This window comes from Dryobates pubescens, chromosome 9 (assembly GCF_014839835.1).
Source record: "Dryobates pubescens isolate bDryPub1 chromosome 9, bDryPub1.pri, whole genome shotgun sequence".
Lineage (NCBI taxonomy): Eukaryota > Metazoa > Chordata > Aves > Piciformes > Picidae > Dryobates > Dryobates pubescens.
Window position 1 is genome coordinate 23,956,007 of NC_071620.1, and position 21,401 is coordinate 23,977,407.

At 38.4% G+C, this 21,401-nt stretch overlaps 1 protein-coding gene across 7 annotated transcripts in view; it reads right to left on the reverse strand.

The window, feature by feature from the left end:
• The window catches only part of CTNND2 (catenin delta 2), a 576,017-nt gene that overhangs the window by 100,702 nt on the left and 453,914 nt on the right, over positions 1 to 21,401 (reverse strand). For all 7 annotated transcript variants that reach the window (XM_054164400.1, XM_054164398.1, XM_054164401.1 and 4 more), the window contains one exon: positions 12,137 to 12,320. In XM_054164400.1, the coding sequence (XP_054020375.1) occupies positions 12,137 to 12,320 (184 nt within the window). The remainder of the gene's footprint in view (positions 1 to 12,136; positions 12,321 to 21,401) is intronic.

Here is a 21,401-nt window from a genome sequence, read left to right on the forward strand (position 1 = left end):
TTCTCAACAAACCAACAATCATAACTCTGCCATGTTTAAAATCAGCTGTTCATATAATTTTATGTATGCACAGACTGAAAGGTCACATATGAATTTTCCACTTCATCTTGTGGATGGTAAGGAGAAGGTATTTTAATTCATATACAGTATTTACCCTTCACCAACTTCCTATGGGGATACATGGTCTACCATAACAGTATTCAGAAGGAGAATTATCGAGGAACAACTATTCCTCCGTTCTTTGCTTTCTGCAAAGTCGTAAGCCATACTCAGCTTCAATTTAATCTTTAAGCCTACTTCTCACCAACCATACCTGTGCTCCTGATCATTTCAAATACTGCCCTCAGCATACTATATTAAGCCATGCAATACCAGTTTCATGAATATAATCAGCTCTCTGAGAATCTCCATGGAAAGCAGCACCCTGGCAGATGGGAAGCACAAACCTCAATGTTTACCCTCACCTTTTGTAGCTGTGCTGGACTGCTCTAACTACTGCCTCCACCAGACAATGGTATTGCTGTGATCACTGCAGCCAAAGCCACTCAAACACAGGTAGATGAATGCTGGAATTTCAAGCCACAAGGTGAAACCTTTTCTCAGAAGATGCCTTATTACACTGAGCAGTTTAACATTTATAATTCAGACAGCAAAATTTCATACACCTGCCTTTGATATTTGCTCCAGACTCTACAGTAATCATTCTATGACATTCGGTATGCCGCCCTCTTCCTTTCCACAAATAGAAGTGCTTTAAATGACTTAGATCTTCAATTTACACATTTACAACCCAAACTCCATTTCAAGACGGGCATTACAACCTGCCCCAGAAGATTCAGGCAACCTGTCACACTGCAAACTTGCTTTAGAAATATACTCCAATAATTGAAGGAAGCATAACACAGAAAAAAAAAAAATTACAAAAATTTGCAGTGCCAGAGAAGTTGATTGCTACTATTAATACCCAGGAAAACTGCATACACTGTGAAACTACTTCAAAGATCAAGTGCAACCATCTTTGTTTATTTAGGCCAATGATGAATTCACTCTGAAATAGACAGCAAAGACTTCTGGAAATACTTCAGTATACAAATACAAAGACCAACAGAAAAATACGGAGGTATCACTGTGATCAAAAAAGAACACTTCATGTTTTGAAGCTGTATTGGTTAGGAAACGTAATTAATGACAAATCCACTAGAATTCACCTATCACAATTTATTAAAAAAAATAAAAAATTACTAATTTGGACATAATTTTGAGTTCCAAGACCAATTTTGAGGGTATTTAATTGATTTTAGAGACCTGTAAATGGTATTTTAGACATTCATCAGAGAAAATTCCAAACAGGATCTGTTGGAAACTGCTCAGTTTCTCCATGCAGATTTTCAACATGAACAAATATTTATTATGGATAAGACATGCTAATCATTTATTTTTTACTGAATACATGAACTTCACAAAATAAACAAGGACAGACCTCCAAACAGAGAGGAGTGAATGTGAAATGATTAAGCAGGAAAGGAATGAATAAGCTTAGATGTTTGCCAAGAGTCACATTCCCAAAATCATTGCATGCCTGAACCAAGGAAAACAGCTATTCAGACATCATTGTAAACATGATCAATCTTCTTCCTTGCTTCCTCCCTCCCTCCCTTCCTCTTTCTTTCTTTCTTCCTTCCTTTCTTTCTTTCTTTCTCTTTTCTTTCTTTTCTTCCTTCCTTCCTCCCTCCCTCCCTCCTTCCCTTCAGTTCCTTCCTTCCAAATTCCTTCCTTCCAAATTCCTTACTTCTAGGAAAGAAGGAAAAAAAAAATACTGTAGGTCATATTTGAAACCAGCAAGAAAACTGGTGCATAGTTTCACTATTGCTCTCATATTTATGCATTTTATTTAAGAATGGGAGCCACTAGGGTAGCTTGGCTTATAGGGAGCAATGAAACTAAATTACTTGTACTTTTACTGTGTGCGGTTTTGATAGATGAAGATCAGTATGTGACAATTATTAAAGTATTAAATATATTTCAGTTCCTGTCCCTGTTCCTGTTCAGTTTCTCTTATGTCTGCTATTACAAGCTGTGGTTTACACTAACACCTCCCAAACTCTCCTTGTACTAAATAGAAAATAATCTGAGTATCATGATACAAAGCTGTGCCCAAGGCCAGGAAGCTTTAGGCCTACCCACTACAAACACTCACCTGAGTAGCTTGGAGAGCAGTCATTCTGTGAGCAGAAACAGCTAACTGTAACACAGAAGTAACTACCAAAAGTATTTGACAATATGACACACTTTCTCATAGTTGCATAGATTAGAAGATACTCCTTCTTAGTGTAAAGTCCAGAAATCAAAGACAGCACATAGCTATCAATTAAAATCAGTTTGACCAATCTACTGAAGAATGTCCTCAACGCAAGTTAATCACATAAAGTGGACCCAAGGAATTACATGAATACTTTTATCATAAATAAAATATTTTTACTTTTTAATTACTGTGCACTTTTACTTCATTATGGATTCCCCCCTGCCAACATTTATATATTCACGACACTTACATTGCACCCTTTCGTAAGTATCCCTTCTGAAACACTTTCCAAGTAATCGTGCTTTGGGTATAGTAAATCATATATAAAGATGGATGACAGCAGAAGAAGAGGAGGTATTTCACAATGCTACTGTCCTTCAAGAGAAAATGCTGCAGCTGTAACCGACTAACTGTAATAAATGAGTACCTGACAAAAAGAAATGAGCTGTGAAAGTAAAAAAGCTACACTAGGATGAATGCTTCAGAAGTACTTGTCACAGAAATCCTAGCAAAAAATACTGCAGGGATATTTTAAATGTTTTCATATAGTACATGCAGATGCAGTAAAAATACTAATTTTTTTTTGGTGTTCTTTCTTTCCAAAGGACAAATTCTCAACAGTAAGAAAGAACTTGAAAATACAACATGGAGCTAATTTAGGCAAGGTGACAGGAGAAATAAAAGAAGGGAAAATCATGAAGCGCTAATTCCTTTAATTTTTTTAAGAGGGAAGTCTTACAGATTCATAGGCTCAGAATTATTTCAGTTGGAAAAGACCTCTAAGATCATCAAGTCCAACCATCAAATAGAGTAGTTTATCAGATGCTTTGAGGAAAATCAAGGCTGATTTTGAATGTTTAAAGCTTTAACCTTGAGAAAACTGGGGAACTGAGCCGCAAAAGGAAGGCATTTCCCCTTTTTAGTATGCTAATAGCCTCATCTTAACCATGAAAAAGCTAGTAATCACAGTACAAACATGGCAGAAAAGGGGTTAATATACTGGGACACCTCTTCTGTAACTGACCCCCTAAGCTGAATCTAAAATGGAGAAATGGTGTGGGAAATCATTCTGGACTATTACAGTTTGATCAAGGATGACAGATTTGGCATGAAGAACTAACCAGAGAATGAAAGACACATACGAGGGTTTGGATGGGAAGAACAATAGGAGAAAACCCACAGGAGAAAGCCACTGCTGCCACTGACCACCCATAAGAGAAAGCAGGGAGCGCTGGCCAGAAGTGCAGGGATATGAGTCTATGGGTCTTTGTCCTACAGCCGCCAAGAGAACCACAAGTTGTTATCCAGTGAACCCTCTTGCCATATGTGCCTGGAGACATCTACCTCAGCCAGAGTGACCTGATGGGGCTCTGGGAAGATATGTCAGAGACCTTGGTGACTGGCATGAACTACCCATGCCAAGCATAAGCAGGAGATGTGTGGAGCACTGGAGAGGGGCAAGCACCATGGGGGTGTGTTATCACATCCCCAAGTGACACACTGTGATGTCACCCTATGACAGATTATGACCTCACTGCTTATAACAGGGTGCCAAGTCTCATCCAGCCACTTTGTATCCAGACTCAGTGCTGAGCGAAGTTTTGGTGCTGGTCTGTGGGGTCTGCAGAATTTCGCTGTGCATTTCTCATGCTTCTCCTTGCATCTCTTGTGGAAGAACAACTGAAGAGTCACCCCCGGCCCTGCCAGCTTCAGGCAATCAAGAAATGTGCTCAAAACAGCAGAGGAGAGCTGAGAGGGGACACCTCACGCTGGGGAGAGGGGAGGGTTTCCTTCTTGTGGGACCAGGGTATTTCTTCTGCCCTTTCCCAGGCCAGCCCAAGACCATGGCATCTCTTCCCTTTCTAGTGTGACACCCACTGCTGCAGCAGTGACAGGGAGCAGCTCATCACCCCAGATCCCCCAGGCCCACAGAAGCCAGTGAAGAATATGGCCAGAGAGCTGGAGGACTTCTGTCCAATATGCCTGGACAGCTGGGAGAAGGCTAACTATGTGATGCCATGTCTCTGCTACTTGTGCATCAAGCAGTGAGATCTGAGACCAAGAGGAGGGTCCCCTCCATCAGTGCAGGGGGACAATGTGTTTGAGGAGCACATTGTGACACCACCTGTGGTTTCATCAGTTGTCATTCACCAGGCAGGAGAAGCCCCTAGACACTGAGCCTCTTTGCCAGCTGCTCTGGGGCTGCTGCCCAGGTCTCTTGTGGGTGGCCTCTATGCTGAACTCTTCTGCCCTCCTAGCCACATTAGACTGAAACAGCATGGGTTTTGCTGGCAGAAGATAGGCAAATCCTCTCATCCTGCTCTGCTACTGCCTATCTGATGTAATGTTTGCAAGTCTGCGTATATATCAGTGAGCTATAGCTGGAAACCAGCATTACCTTGCACCTTGTTCTACCTTTGAACCCTCTTCCTCGATATATGTGAGTGTTAGCTTTTATCATGTCCAGAGAAATATTCAAATTGGATAAAACTCATGAAACTGAATTAGTGATGGGCATAATATGCTTTCTACGTCAGTCTTCATAACAGTCTTAAATTACACCCAAATTAACTGTCTGCTTCGGTGATCCTCTCAGAAAGGGGAAATCCATTTGACTGCAAGTAATGGACTTCATCATAAAATGGTTTGAGTTGGAAGATCATCGAGTTCTGACCCTGCTGCCATAGGCAGGAACACTTTCCACTAGAACAGATTGCTCAAGGCCCCAGCCAGCCTGGTCTTCAATACCTCCAGGGATGGGCTATCCACAACTTCCCTGGGCAACTTGTTCCAGTGTCTCACCATCCTCACTGTAAAGAATTTCATAATACCTAATCTAAATTTACCCTCTTCCAGCTTTCTTTCCCTAAGTGTTCCTACCAAGGAAAATCTTGCAAAGTGTTAACAATCCTCTACGGGCACGTGTAATGACTGTGAAAACACAAGCTTAACACTCACTGGGTAGAGTTTCACAGCAGACTGGACTGCTTTTCATTCTTCAGTTTAGACATGCTGAGTGGATTAGTAAACTAAGGCTCAGCAGTCTGCAGCCTATTTCATCACACCCTCAAAAGCCTTATTTTTGTTTACTGACTTCATTGGGAGTTTTCCTAGGAAAATAGTCCCAAACCAGATAAAAGTAATAACGTTTATAAGTGTGGTTAGTGGGGACTGCAGGTCATAGCTTCAGTGCTAAGGATGTTACAGAAGAGTATTTCTCATAAGCTTTCAGAAGCTCACCAACTTGCAGAAATGTGGAATGCCATCAAAGTCTTCTTGCAGGAAAAGAACACTGGCTCAGCTTTAGCTGCTGGCATTAATTACTCTTGTGCTTGAAGTGAGACAGTTCACATGCTCAAAATATTCCAGAAGGGGGTGATAAAATGTTTACTCCGTGATGCCGTCTGGCTTATCCAGAAGGATGAAGCAAGCTCAGTGTACTTCAAACAGGTATCTCTGCTGAAAATTTGCAGACTGAGCAAAGAGACAAAATGATCTTTGCACTCCTAGGGGAAGTTTCTTCAGACTTGAAACAGTCTATCATAAGAAAATGAGGGAAAGCTGCAGAAGTACACCTTGCCTTTTGTTCACTATGCAGAGCTGTGTGTTCTCATGTATTCCTTTTTCATATTGCCTAGTAATGCAGACAGTTTTAAAAGAAGACAAGCTAGTTAATATACAAATCAAGCAATGAGCATCAAAGAACCTGAACCTTACTGAATATTATTTTATTATCTGTGGTGCAATTGAGTGGGCATGTGTAATCTCTGAGTGATTGTGTTTCTTCTTTCTTGTGTAAATAAACCATCATTCGCTGTCATCAGTCACTATCACCACGAGTGGTGCTACAGAATTGTGACAGTTTTTCTGTCATGTTGAGACAAATACTATTTTCTGTGCAGCCAGACTATAAAAGTTTTTCAAACTACCTGTTCCAAAATGACTATGCAGGACTTTTGATAGTCAACAAAGCAACAATAGAAGTACAGTATGGTTACCGTTGACACCTGTGGCCCTTTTGTTTCCTTCCAATGGGCCCAGACAATTGAGAGAGAATTGGCTCTCTTCAGCTTTCCAGGCAGTCACTGCATGGATGTGCTGACATGTTCTAAAGTACGTGTGGTGCTACAGGCTTGGGAACTCTTCCCCAAAACTAAATAGCTGTGCTACTGTGATACTCAGCTCTGCAGCTAGCCAGAGAAAATGAGGCCCATTGTACTCAGCTGGGCTTGGAGTTAGCTCAAATCAAGTCAGCTGTCCACCAGGATTCAGATTGTAATTTATTACAGTGTTTGCCAAGCTAACACTCACTACTGCATGAAAACAGTTCTGAAATTTCAAAATCTGCAGAAATCTAAGCCCTTTCACAAAACAAACAACTTCACTTTCTTCAAACATTCAGATCTACAAGGCTTAAACTTCTGACAGAAGGAAAGGGAAATTAAAACTACCTAACCATGCAAACAGAAATGTACATTTAATTTTCGCTTTAGGCCCTAGTTCACAGCAGGCATTCAACCTGAAAGGAATTAAAACCACCAAAAGCAATGAAAATTGTCTTTCTAAACAAATTTAAGGTATTCAACACATCCCTAATGCAAGGCCTGGGTTCACCATTAAGCCATTCAGCCTCAGAGGCAGCTGTTTACAGTTTTGTCATCATTGTTGAAACTAGGAATATTATAAGATGAGAACAAAGGTACTGAGGCACAATCATTCTTTTCATAGATGTGTGCATGATTTCCATCAATGGTAAATGAGTATGTCACAGGAAAAACACAATCCTGCCACAGCAACAAGTATTTCTAAGTGTTTGACACCCAGTGAAGCTATTTTTTAAGGAACGAATCCCACATTCGTGTTAGAGAATAGAAGTTGAAGAATGGGAACTAAATTTCAGCCAGATCCTAACTTATCAGAGTGACATATAGGCCCAAGATTTCTAATTTGTATCAAAACACAAACCCTAATTGAAATAGGAATAAGTTTCCTGGCTTGTCTGGGGATCACTTAATAGTTTGAAGATGGATGTTGACAGATCATGCTTTGGTTATCCCAGGGGAATAGGGGAGGTCTCACTGAATTTGAAGGTAGATTGTGGCAGCACACAGCCCAGTGCCTCTTACCAGATAAAATGATGGAAAAAGGACGTGTGCCACTGATACTTCTTACATGTTTTTTTAAGTATAGGAGAGGAAAAAATGTCTGGAATTATCTGTACTATTTTTCAGACTGTAGAAGAACACAAAAAACATTCCATAACATCAGTGTAAAAACTAGAATTTCAGTATGAGATTACAATCAACCTAACTCCAGAATGAACTTCTGGAGCTGTGTGGAATTTGCAGTACCAATTTGATAGGCTGAAGTGATGATTTCACCAGAAATGCTGAAAGAGCATTAAACTTCAGAGTGATATTTGAGTACCACTGCTATAATTAATACAGTATGATATTGTATAAACCTTATAACGTTGCTCATGAATATGCAAAGCAGGAGTAACTGCGTTGTGAAGAAAACTGGGGTGCTTAAGTATCTGACAGAGCTGCACATTTAATTCTGTTGTATTTTTCCCTTGAGTATCTTAATAAAAATATTATAGCAGCAATCAGAGGATGCTGATCTGTTCATACTAAAAGCCCCATCTTGCCCTGAGTCTGAACACTAGTTTTCTATTTCAGCTACATTTCTGAACAACTGTAGCTTCAGCAAAGAAAAATCTCTCTCATAACTTGCAGAAAGTCACCTCCAAAACTTTATGCTTAAATGGGAGGAGACCATTGTGTCTTCTCTGATCAGTTTGTGACTTTACTCTAGACTGGAACCTTCAGTTTCTTGAAAAGGTGAAATAAGATTTTACACAGCAGACTGACTCATTCATCTACCATGATTTTTCCCTTTCTGGTTTGCAGTTGGAAGATTAGGAATATGGTCATGAACACACGAGCTAGTGGAAGTTTAAGGATATTCAAAGAATACATTTTTCATGAAGGCCATCTATTAACTTAGGCTTAAATTCATACAAAAACAAAGTTTCCAATTTATGTATCAGGATAAAAACTCTTGGAAAAATCTGGGATTTTTTTACATAATCTTTGGACAAAGATTTAGTTCTGTGATAAGTGAGCTTGATGCTTCGGGTTAAGGCATCATCATTCAGTAAGTCGCCTGTTTATTTTTAAATTTCAGATTAGGGATTGTAACCTCTCTATATTAACAACTGGGATTCCTAATTAATTTTTTACCTGAATTTCTGTAGTAAGTCTAAATGAATCAGAAAATATAAATCCAAGTCACAGTATTTCCCTAACACAAAGAAAAAAGCAGCAACCATTGAAATCAAAATTTTTAAAAGGTCAAACTTTCAAAGAGTTTAATGTGGCAAGGTACAGTGAGGATGTAAGTAATTTGGGGGTTTACTCTAACATATCACACTGAGGTGTAGTAATTTATGAAAGAATAAGGTTAAATTTATATATGATTGGTATAATATTGTATTTAGAGCCTTGAAATATGTAAACCTTTTCCAAATGTCCAAGTTATGTAAAATTAATTACTACAATATAATATTAAAACTATTTTCTTTTTTCAAATCCCAGAAGTATGCAAAGTGATATTAGTAAATAACACCTTTAATGAAAAAGAAGAAAATAACAGGAGAAGAAGGTTGCTGCTGTCTTTCATATTTCCCACTGATTTCAGACAGAGCACCATGTGACTGGAGCTGCAGATTTAGTTAAGAATGTTGAGTAACAACAGATAAGAATATTAAAAACTCTAGTCAACAGGTAACCTTTTAATTGAAAAAGAGTAAGAAACTCTCATCATGAAACTGAGAAAAGACAAGACCATCAGAAAGAAAAATAACTCTAATGTTGTAGTGAAAAAAGGCAAAATAAAGCAAATAAAAATTTGGATTATTCCTATGTAGTGCCCATTGCAAAGTATTTATTCATGTTGTATATGGGATGGATTACATTATAGTACTTCTCATATATTATTTAAAGTTTACAGCAGTGAATGCATCAGAAAAACCAAAGGCACAGAGCACTGAAAAACAACTCTTGCCCTATTTCCTAGCATTAAGCCTTATTGTAATACAACCTGACGTGTCTAAAATGCGTCCACATTACAGACTCAGAAACATTTGTCAAGTATTCTGAACACTACTACTTTTCCCACAACATCGAGCATTATAACTGATAATGTAGATGTAACTAAATTTTAACCACTGGCTCTTCAAAACACAGCACTAGCAAAAGAAGAAAACAGCAGTCTTGGAAGAAATTTTCCCATGGAAAATGAGAATGTATAAACACAGTGCAACCTGAGCCAGTATCACATTATGTGTTCGTGATTTACATTATTGTCCTTGTCCACTGAGGTCTTGAAATGGAAATCTGAGGCTGGCAACTAGTCACAAAAGCAGTATAAGAGCTGTTCAGTTTATGGGAAATGGTGGGCATTTAAGAAGTGAAAGCTAAAGTGTAACCTCCACAGAGCATGTGCTACTCCAGCTATCTCCACAGAGCTTTCTGATTTTTTATCTTTGTCATTTGCTGTCTCTTCCAGCCTCCAATATGAATTCAATGCAAGAATCCAGTTACTAAGAGGTCAGTTTACACTTTTCTCTCTTGCACAAACTCCAATTGGACATTTTGTTCAGAGAGAGAGGTTTTTTTCATAGTAACAGGGGAAAGATATACAAGAAAGTTCCTGGTGGTATGAAGCAAAAGAAAGTTCAACCTTCTCCAAATGTTCTGGCTCTGCCAAAGAGCATCCACATAGACTAAAGTGGGATGAAATTGTCTAAAGATGGATGAAGGCCAAATAAATATCTGAAGCCATTAGAGGGAACAGAAGGATGTATCTAGGAAATAAAGAGGATTTGATATCAGAAAGATACTAAAAAGCCATACTATGGTTGAAGGGCCTGGGTTTAGAAGAAAGATCAAGCTGCTCAGGACAGCCTTTTGAGCTGCTGTTAGCGCTACCTGGGAAGGATTCAAGTGTTATAATATGCACAGTCTTTTGCAGGCAGATATGAGCTTATTTTGCACAAGCTGACCAGAAGCCATTCTGCTATGACAGCATATCATCAAGCACTTGGTAGGAAGCCTTGCTGCAAAGCAGTGCGTGTAAGATCAGACAACATACCACTTTCACGTGGCCCCCAAGTCCTCAAGCTGACACAGAGTGCAGACTACAGTAAGCTCACATCGGTTTGCAAATGGGAGTGCACACACACTCACAAAACCACAAAAAAAAGGAAAAAAAAAAAAGAAAGATTTCAAGACCAATGTGCAACAAACTCATCAACTAGACATAGGAAGAACTGAAACTCGCTGGACCAGGGATAGACATCAGACCCTGAGAAGAAGTTGGGAAAAATTAATAGGAGGATACGAGTGCACGGTGCAGGAAGACCAACAATGTGTCATGCCTGTTCAGAGAAGGGACACCGAGAAGTCCCACATTTAAAATGGACATTTATTTCAGAGGCAGCTTTTTAACTGAGACAGGTTAAAAACTGAAGTGTAAGACATACAATGTGGTATTGGTCTTTATGGAATGACTTCTGTTGCAGTGAGCTGAGCAAATCTTTTTCCAGTGATTTGAATGTAAAGTAACACTACCAAACTCTTTTAAAAAATGCCTACCTTCCATCACATATCCCAACATAGCTGGTACTCACATATACATACCTGCCTTTAAGTCCAATACAAGTATATTTGCAACATGGAAGTTATTACTTTTTATCTTTCATTCTCTTCCAAATAAGCTGTCAATAGTAATTATTACTTTTTCACTTAAACTTTCAAAATACATTCAAAACATTTCATTTAATGAAACAGCAGAAAGACAAAATGGTGCTTGGTGTAAGCTATGGAAAAAGTATTATTTTAATTTGTCTCACATCAGTTTCTTTTTTAGCTCTTTGATGGATATTTGCATCCAGCATAGAATGCATTGCTGATATATACTGTTCACCTAACAAATTTCCTGTGATGTATGTAAATTATTAACTAATTCATTTTCATGCCTCTGAGATAGATTACAGAATCTCCCACACAAAAATCAGGGAAAAATGAATGCTTAAAATAACTTGTTAAAATATTTCAACCAAATTATATGGATAATTGCTCCAACTCAGTGCTTCTGTAAGGCTTTGTCATAAATGAAACTTTTCTTACTCACTCTGTTTTCATTCTCACATCTACAGTGATTTTTATAAAAGACCATATCACACAGCTATGTAATTGAATCTTGGTGTTGCATGTACAAGTTTGGCATATAAACATAAATAAATATCATATTTAAGTATTCTAGTTAAATTGGTTGGTCTTGTATTGGAATCCATTTCTTATCTTCAGAGAGTAGAAAAAAATCTACTTGATATGTTTATCATAACTCCAACACTGGCATCTGGAACCTGTGAGTGATGTTACTTTTCATAGGCATCTACATTACTTCTTGTGCTAATTAAACTGCATGCAATAGTGTGAATGTACTGACTCCACATAATCAACCAGGGAAATAGGACAAATCTACACGGCGAATAACATCTGTAATATGCAATTTTGGATGAGAAGACTGGTCAAAGCTGCTAAGAAAAGAAAAATAGAAAACCCATGACAGCACTTCTAGTGATTGTTTTCAGAATGGCCTGAAGCTTGTTTCCTAATTAATTTCCAACTTTAAGCTTACAGCACTGAAAGTCATTGTCTTTGCTGACACACAAATTATTTGTTTACAGATGCCTAAGAATGAGAAGTAGCAATTCAAGACAGAAAACAGAAGATTAAAGGAAAGCAAATATTTTGCTGTACTTGCCTTAGGCACCCAGTGGCATTGCGCAGCACCTGTGATGAATGGAGTTGTATTTTATGGTCATCCTGGAGTGGAGAGTTTTCCCATCCAGAGTGAGGGATGATCACTGCATTGGTCAACACTGCGAGGGCATCCTGAATGATTGGCATTTTCAGTGCATCACAAGAGGATAGATTCCACAGAACTCCTACCAAAAAAAGAAAGAAGCAAAGGACAAATAATGAACACCTCTACAAAAAAAAAAAAAAAAAAGAATAATTTATTTCTTTTTTTCCATAAGACCGAACAAAACACTTCACAGCACTGGTATGCTTAATAAAGCTGTTTGTCTCAAGAAAAACAAATACTCCCTTGTGAATGAGGTTGAATGATGCCTGCACACTTTTGCAGCGGGAATACAGCTTTGAAAACACGAGTAGTCACAGAAATAATGGACATTTCTGAGAGCTCAGTCTGAAAACTGAACAGCTTTTTATGGCATAGACTTATTTAGGCTGTGAACCACACATGGAGTGCAGGAGTTTTACATGTATTTTTTAGGGCTTGGACTTAAGACATTTTTTCCTTTAAAATAACATTAATAAAAACAAACAGCAGAAAACAGGTTCTGATTTACATTAAGACTATCATTGCTGATAGATGTGCATTGAGAGAACAAAACCCCAACTCTTTCATCTGCAATATAATGAAAGTGAGTATCTAGGCTAGTTGCTACTGCAAGCAAAAAGTCTTCCTTCACAAGCTGATACAGTAAGTATACTATTATCCCGGATTTCAACAAATAACTTTTTACTTTGTAAATATTTTGCTATACGAAGTTACAGAACACTACAGGTTTTGCAGATACAGCAAGCTTTGAGGTACAACTCACAAGGTGATTTACTGGCATAAAAACCCCCCAAACCCTCTTTTGTTAGAATTCATGATGTGCTGAAGAGAAGGAAGAGCAATTAAGAGCCAAAGCTTTCTGAGCACAGCTGCAGGATCAGAGGCACTGCAGATGTGCTATATAGAGAGCAGGCAAGAAATTGGGGCAAAAGAGACCATGCTTTTTACTGTCTTGCATGCATTTGTATATGTGCTGTAAAAGCACATTTATTTATGGTCAAGAACCTGCTCCTGCTGTTGAAAGCCAGAGGGCAACACACTTCTCTGAAGACGCAGTGGTCTTTATTTCAGCCCAGTGACCTACACAAGCAGCTGGAAGAGCAAAACAGCCTCTTCCTCCCCTTCCTCTTCTTTAGAGTACAACCTACTCCTTCCTGCTTTTCTTTCTGTAATGACAGTAGCTTGGCCCCACATCAAACCTTGAGGGGCAAAATTGAGCTTTGCCTTTATGGCTCTGAAGTCTTAAACCAACACAAAGAAAGAACAGCATCACTGTACACACAAAGTTACAAATATGAACATTACACCATAAAAAAAGTGCATAGTGGTGGGAGGAAACTGCTAAAGACCTTCTGAACATAGACTCAGACATTTATAAATATAAGCAGCAAGAACACCACTTGTTCAAGGCTTTCTTTAGCATTCTGTTTTGAAGGAGAGGTGTAATTAGCAAGTATCAACCTACATTTTTAGGTTTCCCTTTAAAATTAATTACCTTTTGGAGAAGTCTGTTTCAGTCACACAATTTCACGTTTAATTATTTTACATGGAAACATATGCAAAGACATTTAATATAAAATTCTGATTAGCCAACTAATGAAAAATCCACAAGCATGAAAATAATTTGTAAGTGGTCAACAGGCACAAACGGACAGACTTTAGCTACAGACTGGGATAAAAAAAAAGGCAAGTAGAAATAAGAATAATCCTGATTTATGATTTGGTACTTTTAAGGGAAAAGATATTTGTTTGAATGTGTTCTGAATGCCTTTATGAAAAGTAAGCCCATATTTAAATGAACAAAGACCTTCATAAATATATTTATACTTGCTCTTCTCTGACCTGTTACTGGTAAGCTTGATTGGCACATCTATTATTCCTGAAATACCTACTATTTTGTTGATTTTATCAGTACAAACAATAATGTGGTTGCTTTTCATTTATCAGCACAGGTGTAAATCATGTGCATAGTATAGAAGTAGAGAATCAGAATGCAAATCTTTCCCCATTTGAGTTCTTACACAAGACAAATCTGTTTCTTCTTTGTGAAGAAATCCTGTTTCAGAACCAAATCAGGAAAGAGTGATTTCATGGCAACAAAAGAGTACTTTGGGCTTCAAGAAATAGTCATAAACTGGAAAAGCAGGGGAAAAAAAAAAGAATTAGCAAATACAAGAGCGCTATCTAGCAAAATGCTTAATAATGTGTACGACTACACTATTTTCAATGCACTCTAGGTTCTTGCTAATTAGAAGTAAACTCGCATAAAAATCATAGCAAGTTGGTATTCAGCAACAGTTGAGATATCCAGAATATTCTTTAAGGCCTCTTTCTGGTTTTATAATTCAATTGACACCACACATGAGATTTTGCTCAATCAACTGCCATGGTAACAGGTGAGCTTCAAATCCAAATAAAAACCTACATATTCACCCAAGAGCCAGGAAGTTTTACTAAATGGAAATTAAACCCTCACAGTAAGAGGAAAGGATCACCAGACTAAACTAGCTGGTTTACCTTCTCCTAAAACAATTAAGTCAAGGCAAAATGCAGCAAATGGAACTGGCCGGTAAGCCTGACACCCTTTTTAGTTTTTGCACCTCAAATACAGTAAAATAATCTTCTTCCACCATAGGACAATGCGTTTTATCTGACTTTAAGTCTTTGAATACTATGAACCACATCAATCACAGAAACATTCAGGTTGGAAAAGACCCTCAGGATCACCAAGTCCAACTGATAACCCTACTCTACAAGGTTTACACCTAAGCCATATTCCCAAGCACCACAGCAAATGACCTTTAAACACATTCAGGGCTGGTGACATAACCACCTCCCTGGGCAGCACACTCCAATGCCTACCCAGTCACAGCTTGAGGCCATTCCCTCTTGTTCTATCACTACCTGTGATCTATCAATCTACCTGTGAGAAGAGACCAGCACCAGCCTGTCTACAACATCCTTTCAGCTAGCTATAGACAACAAAGAGGTCTCCCCTCAGTGTCCTCTTTTTGAAACTAAACAGCCCTGGCTCCTTCAGTTGTTCTTCGTAAGATTTATTCTCCAGGCCCTTCACCAGCTTCTTTGCCCTCCTCTGCACTTGCTCTAGCACCTCGACATCTCTCGTGTATTGAGGTGCCCAAAACACTTTTATTCTGACAAGTTATACTTTAGTCACTCCAGTAGTGAAGTCTGCTGTTTGCTGAGGTTGGCATTTTAAGTGCTTCCTTGTACCCTCCTTAATTAAAGATTTGCAATTATAAAAGGGCACTAGCAATTTGCTTCCCATTACTTTTCCTAAGGATGACCTGAAGCTAGATTTATGTGGTGTCTGAGAAGACGATTCATTCCACAGACTTTGCAAGGGGAAGTGATAACAAAATAATTCTTTTACCTGAGGCACCTTCCATTAGGGAGCTGCCTCTTCTCCACATGACTGAACATATTTTTCAAGTGTATATGGATTACACGTCCTTTAAGACTATAGTAAGGAGCTGGTCACTGAGATAATTTACCACCTTATTCTGAAAGCCCTGGCTGAATTGGATTTCTGAGCACAATAAGCAAATCTGGAATGTCCTCAGAGATGCCTTGACTGCCCCCTAAATTATTTGTATTTTGTAAGCTGCCCACAGGAAGGGACAGGATTCACTCATATCAGTGATTCACCACCAATAGCGGGGCCCATCCAGCTGTGTATATATTAGAAGAAAGCTAACAACTCAATAGTCTAACCAAACACTTTACCATATGTAGAGGGACTCTTGGGGCAGAAGGGAAGGAAATAAGGGACTAATTGGATCAGTGCTGAATGTCACTTAGTCATTTCTGTGCGTAGTATCTCCTCCTTGATTTTAAAGTTGTAAAGCATTCATAGCAGGCATCTTGTCTCCCCATTTCCAGATCACATTAGGTTTTGTTGGATGCTTTATAGAAAAATAGCTACTCTAAGAGTGACTGTGTCCACTTGCAGGTTGAATTTTTTCAGCTTACATAGAATAAATGGAAGGGCAAGTCAAAAGTATTTTCAATCTCATTCTGAGTTTAAACCTAAGGAAAAACTGCTACAGAAAGTATTCAGCTGGTTTCAGCTGGGGGACAGATTTTGATTCTGAGTATCAGTTACCAGTTTTGCAGACGTCAAATGAAGGACTCTCTTGAAAAGTCTATGGGAATGCTTGCTATGGAGATCTTGCTGTACAAAGTTATGCATCTATTATGTTCAACAGGTCATTTAGCATACTAAATAAAATCTTTCCTAAGAAGGCATTCCACAGATAACAATAGTAAAATTTAGAAAAAGGTTATATGTTTTGAAAAATGTTATAATTAACATTTTCAAAGATGTAACTGTACAAATATAGTTCATTTAAAAAACTACACACAGGAGTTGGACTAGATGACCTTTAAAGGTCTTAAAACATTCTATGATTCCTTGGTTTTAGGTAAGGCAATGTAAGTTTGCTGCCACTGGAAGAGGAAACTGAGAGAACAGAGAACCAGGAAAATTCTAATGATTTTTTTTCTCATCCCCAAAGTCCAACAAGACCAACCCTTTAAAAAGCACAGTCCAGGCTGATGAGACATTACTACTGCCCAACAGATGGACATTATCCACCATGCTTCCAGCTTAGAAATAGCACTCCTTTTTACATAAATTAATTCAAGCTATTCCAACAGATACCACACCACTTACCCTAAAGGAGCAAAGCAACATATTTCAAGCACTCAATATACTAGAGCAATCTGAGTCAAAAGCCATCATCTCTGAAGATCAAACTTCTAATTAAATCCTTCAACCATGTTTTACCCAGTGCTTTACTTAGAACTGGTGCTTGTAAGTGCATCTACAGTCAAGTGTAAATACATACTTAATAAGCCACATGCTATTCTTCCATATATATTCAAAATTAAGGAATTAAAGATCATATACTTCCATGCAATAAGTATCACCTTAGCAAGAGAGCATGTTCCACATCAGGAAAGTCTAAACAATTTTTCAGTGCATGATTTAATGCTACCTCAAATTATGACTTTTTTACACAGATAAACAAGACTCTATGAATAACTTAGACTACACAAACAAACAAAAAACCCCAGCAACCACCCCAAAACCAAACCAACAAATCCCCAAAAAACCAACAAAACCACTCAAAACCAAAAGGAAAGCTAGAAACTGGAAAAGTCAGTTGTTCCACATAGAATTGCCACGCTGCCACTATGTATTTTATTTTTTTGCTGTGCTGAAAAAGATGTACTTTACCAAATAAATTATAGGGTAAAATGATCACAAGTAAACTTGTGTGAAACAGGACTTTGATTCTTCTCCATCTGGTATGTTTAAAACAACTTTAAATTTATAGCAACATTTTGCTTATGTAATAGCCTTTGAAAAAAAAAAAATCTGTAAGTCTTCCAATTAATCTGGTATTTATTTTTCCATCTTAATTTAATTGTTTGGTCATAGACTGATGCAGAATGCCATTTGGTAGTGCTGGGAGGCTGCATTCAAGAACAGTGAACATGGTGTTGGCAGGCTTTTTTGTTAACATGCTGGAGGCACATGGGTACTACAGGGAGTTCTCCTCCTGAACGTGAGAAGTAAGATTGAAATCTGAGAGGCTAAATACCTGCACAGAAGCCAAACACACGGAGCTCTTAGGAAAACCATCTTCTACCTCAGGCTCTCAAGTGCTAGAAAAGTAATTTTCTGGCTCTTACTGCAGCTTTGACACTCAGAGCCCCTGTAATTGCCATGTTGCTTTGTGGAGCTGGATTTGCTCCATGGCAGCAGGGTGCAGGCTCTCAACATATTACAGCAATTCTCCTGTAAGGATGCTGAATAAAGAAACACAGAATATGTCTGGTTGGAAGAGACCTCGAAGATCGTCCAGTTGTTTCAACCCAGCACTGAAGGGTCAACACTAAACCACGTCCCTAAGTGCCAGGTCCACATGCTGCTTAAACACCCCCAGGGATGATAACTCTGCCAGTGCCCTGGGCAGATCATTCCAATGTTTGATAACTGTTTCAGTGAAGAAGTATTTCCTAATATCCAGCCCAAACCTCCCCTGCTGCAGCCTGTAACCATTTCATCTAGTCCTGTCCCTTGTCATGCAGGAGAAGCTTTCTTAATACAAAGTTCAGTAAGACTTCACACACAGCTCAGTTTTTAAGGAATTGGTCTCGATAACAGACTTTGTGTAGGAAACAAAACATGGTTGATTTGAATTCTGGCACCTGAACAATTCACAGCTCCTAAGACAGATCCTTACATGTACAATTTAAAAGTAAGATTAAAATTGGCATGAGAGGAGGAAGTTTCACTGATTATCTTGAAATAATTCTTCATTTGCTTACTGAGTATACCTGTGCACACCTTCCTTAAGTTCATTTATTTACATGCAGACAGGTGGTTTTCTATCTCTGCATAAGATGAGCCATGGAAAGTGCAAACTGAGGAAGACTAGGTTTCAGTAAGTCATAAGAAGGCAGGAATTTGAAGAACAGTTAGCAAAGGCTCAGCCAGAAGACTTTTCTCTCCTTTGCAGCCACTCATAGCTTTAGAAAGCAAAAAACTTCCATAGAGAGTACAAATTATTGTGTCTCCTTTTAAATTCCAAACAAACACTGCTTCATCTTGACTACAATAAGCACATGACTACATATAAGTGATAGAAGCATTTCCTTTGAAAATCTAGCTCTTTCTCAATTACTGCCCTTTTCATTTCAAAGTGACATGTGGGAATTTATTAAAACAGAAAGGAAGGACCAACTTTAATATTGCCTGCAAACAATTTCAGTCCAAATGCTATTTCATTAACCGAGAAAGTTTGTATTCTTGCCAGAGGACTGAATTTTGACCTATTTTTGCTGCTCTCTTTCTCCTGCACACTTTAAAACAGCATATAACTGAGGAAGAGAAGAATTGTCAGATAAGAACGCTAGACAGGTTAATGTTTAATTTAATGTTTTTATTCTTAATGTTAGATGGTTAAAGCTAGGACACTTGACTTAAGTTACTGTGAAATCAGAGTCACAGAATGTATCTGGTTGGAAGAGACCACAAAGATCATCCAATCCAACCTTTGAATCAGAATCGAAAGATCAACACTAAACCATGTTCCTAAGTGCCAGGACCACATGCTGCTTGAACACTCCCAGGGACAGTGACTCCAACACTGCCCTAGGAAGACCATTCCAATGTTTGATAACCCTTTCAGTGAAGAAATATTTTCTAATATTCAGCCTAAACATCCCGGGGCTCAGCTTGTAACCATGTCCTCTAGTCCTATACCTTGCCATCAAGGAGAAGAGGCTGGCCCCTCCTCGCTCCAGCCTCCCTTCAGGTAGTTGTAGAATGATAAGGTCTTTCCTCAGCCTCCTTTTCTCTAGACTGAACAACCACAGTTCCCCCAGATGCTCCTCATAGGTCATGTGCTCCATGACCTTCATGACCCTTGTTTGCCCTTCTCTGGACACACTCCAGCACCGCAATATTCTTCCTGTAGTGAGCAGCCCAGAACTAAACACACCACTTGTGACTGGCCACCAAATGGATTCATTCCATTCACTACTGCTCTTTGGTCCTGGCTAGCCAGCTCATTTTTCATCCAGCACAAAGTGTATTTATCCAGTCTTTGTCCATGAGTTTATGAAGGAGAATGCTGTAGGGGACAGTATCAAAGGGTTTATTAAGCCCAGGCAGACAATGTCCACAGCCTCCCCTTGTTCACTATGTGGGTCACCTTATTGTAGAAGAAGATCAGATTAGTCAGGACCTGCCTTTCATAAACCCATGGTGATTGGGCCTAATCACCTGGTTGTCTTGTATGTGCCATGTGATAGCACTCAGGATGACCTGCTCTGTAACCTTTCCTGGTACCGAGGTCAGGCTGACAGGCCTGTAGTTCCCTGAATCATCCTTTTGGCCCTTCTTGTAGATGGGCATCACATTTGCTAGCCTCCAGTCAACTGGGACCACCCTGGTTAGCCAGGACTGTTGACAAAAAACTGAGATACCTTAAGTCTTAGTTAAGTTTTAAGCTAAGTTGCTGCTTAACTTGTTTTCCTTATGAAAAGTGATGAAGAAAACCTGGTCCCATAAAACACAGAAGCCAAACCAAAGTGAGGGCAATATAGGAAGAAAACCCAAATCAACTCTTTTCAAAGAAAATGTCATCTTAACACATGATTAATGGCACTGCCACTCTCAATTAAATAATTTATTAGGAAACAAGGGAATCAAGCAAGGATGCATGTATGAATGGAATTTTGGGGGTTTTGGTTTCGTTTCTAAATGCTTACATGCGTATTTTACAGAATATTTTTTTTTCTAGCACCCAAAATCAAAATATATGTTTGGTAACAGACCCTAATACAGAGCACAAGGAAGTTACAAATAACAGTTCTCATAGGAACCAATTAGGAAATGAGTCCTATTTATAAAGTTGCATGTAGATGCAAGACTCAGTGTACAGCTTCTAAAAAATAATTAAAAAAAGAAGAAACATTTATTTACTAGTCCTTAAACCTTAAAAGTGTTATCTAAGAAAATAAGATTATTTGGGAGGGAAAGAGAGTGGCTGGCTTGTGAACCTAAAAGAAGAGAAATAAAATTAGTGGCATCAATGAAATAAGCAATTGCATCACAAAATGAAAATGTTTCAGCATATCCTCAAACTTTCAATTTGTAAACAAAAAAAAAAAGTTACATACTCAGATCTATTTCTTAAAAGAAACTATTTTGAAACTAAAATGTAGTGGTTTAAAATGAAAGTGTTTTAACGCCCCAGCATTCTGGCAGGGGCATGAAAATTATATGCCCAGTTGAATTTTTCCACAGGATTATGACTTGCTGAAGAAGTTCAATGCAGCTATTATGTCAAGTCATATGATGCAACAGATGTCTTCTATTTATCACTCCAGATTGCCTTTTTTGGTGTTTCCTCTTGAACTTGGATTTGAATGAAGTAAAAAAAAAAAAAAAAAAAAAATCACAAAAATTACTTGTTGTATCATATTAAGAAGCAAATTATGAAATCAGTTTCATTGTCATATGAATCAAAACAATTTGAATGAATTTTCCATAGAAGATGCATTTTATTGATTGTACAAGGGAAAAATAGTTATTTCCCATTTAAACTTGGAAGTTGATGTG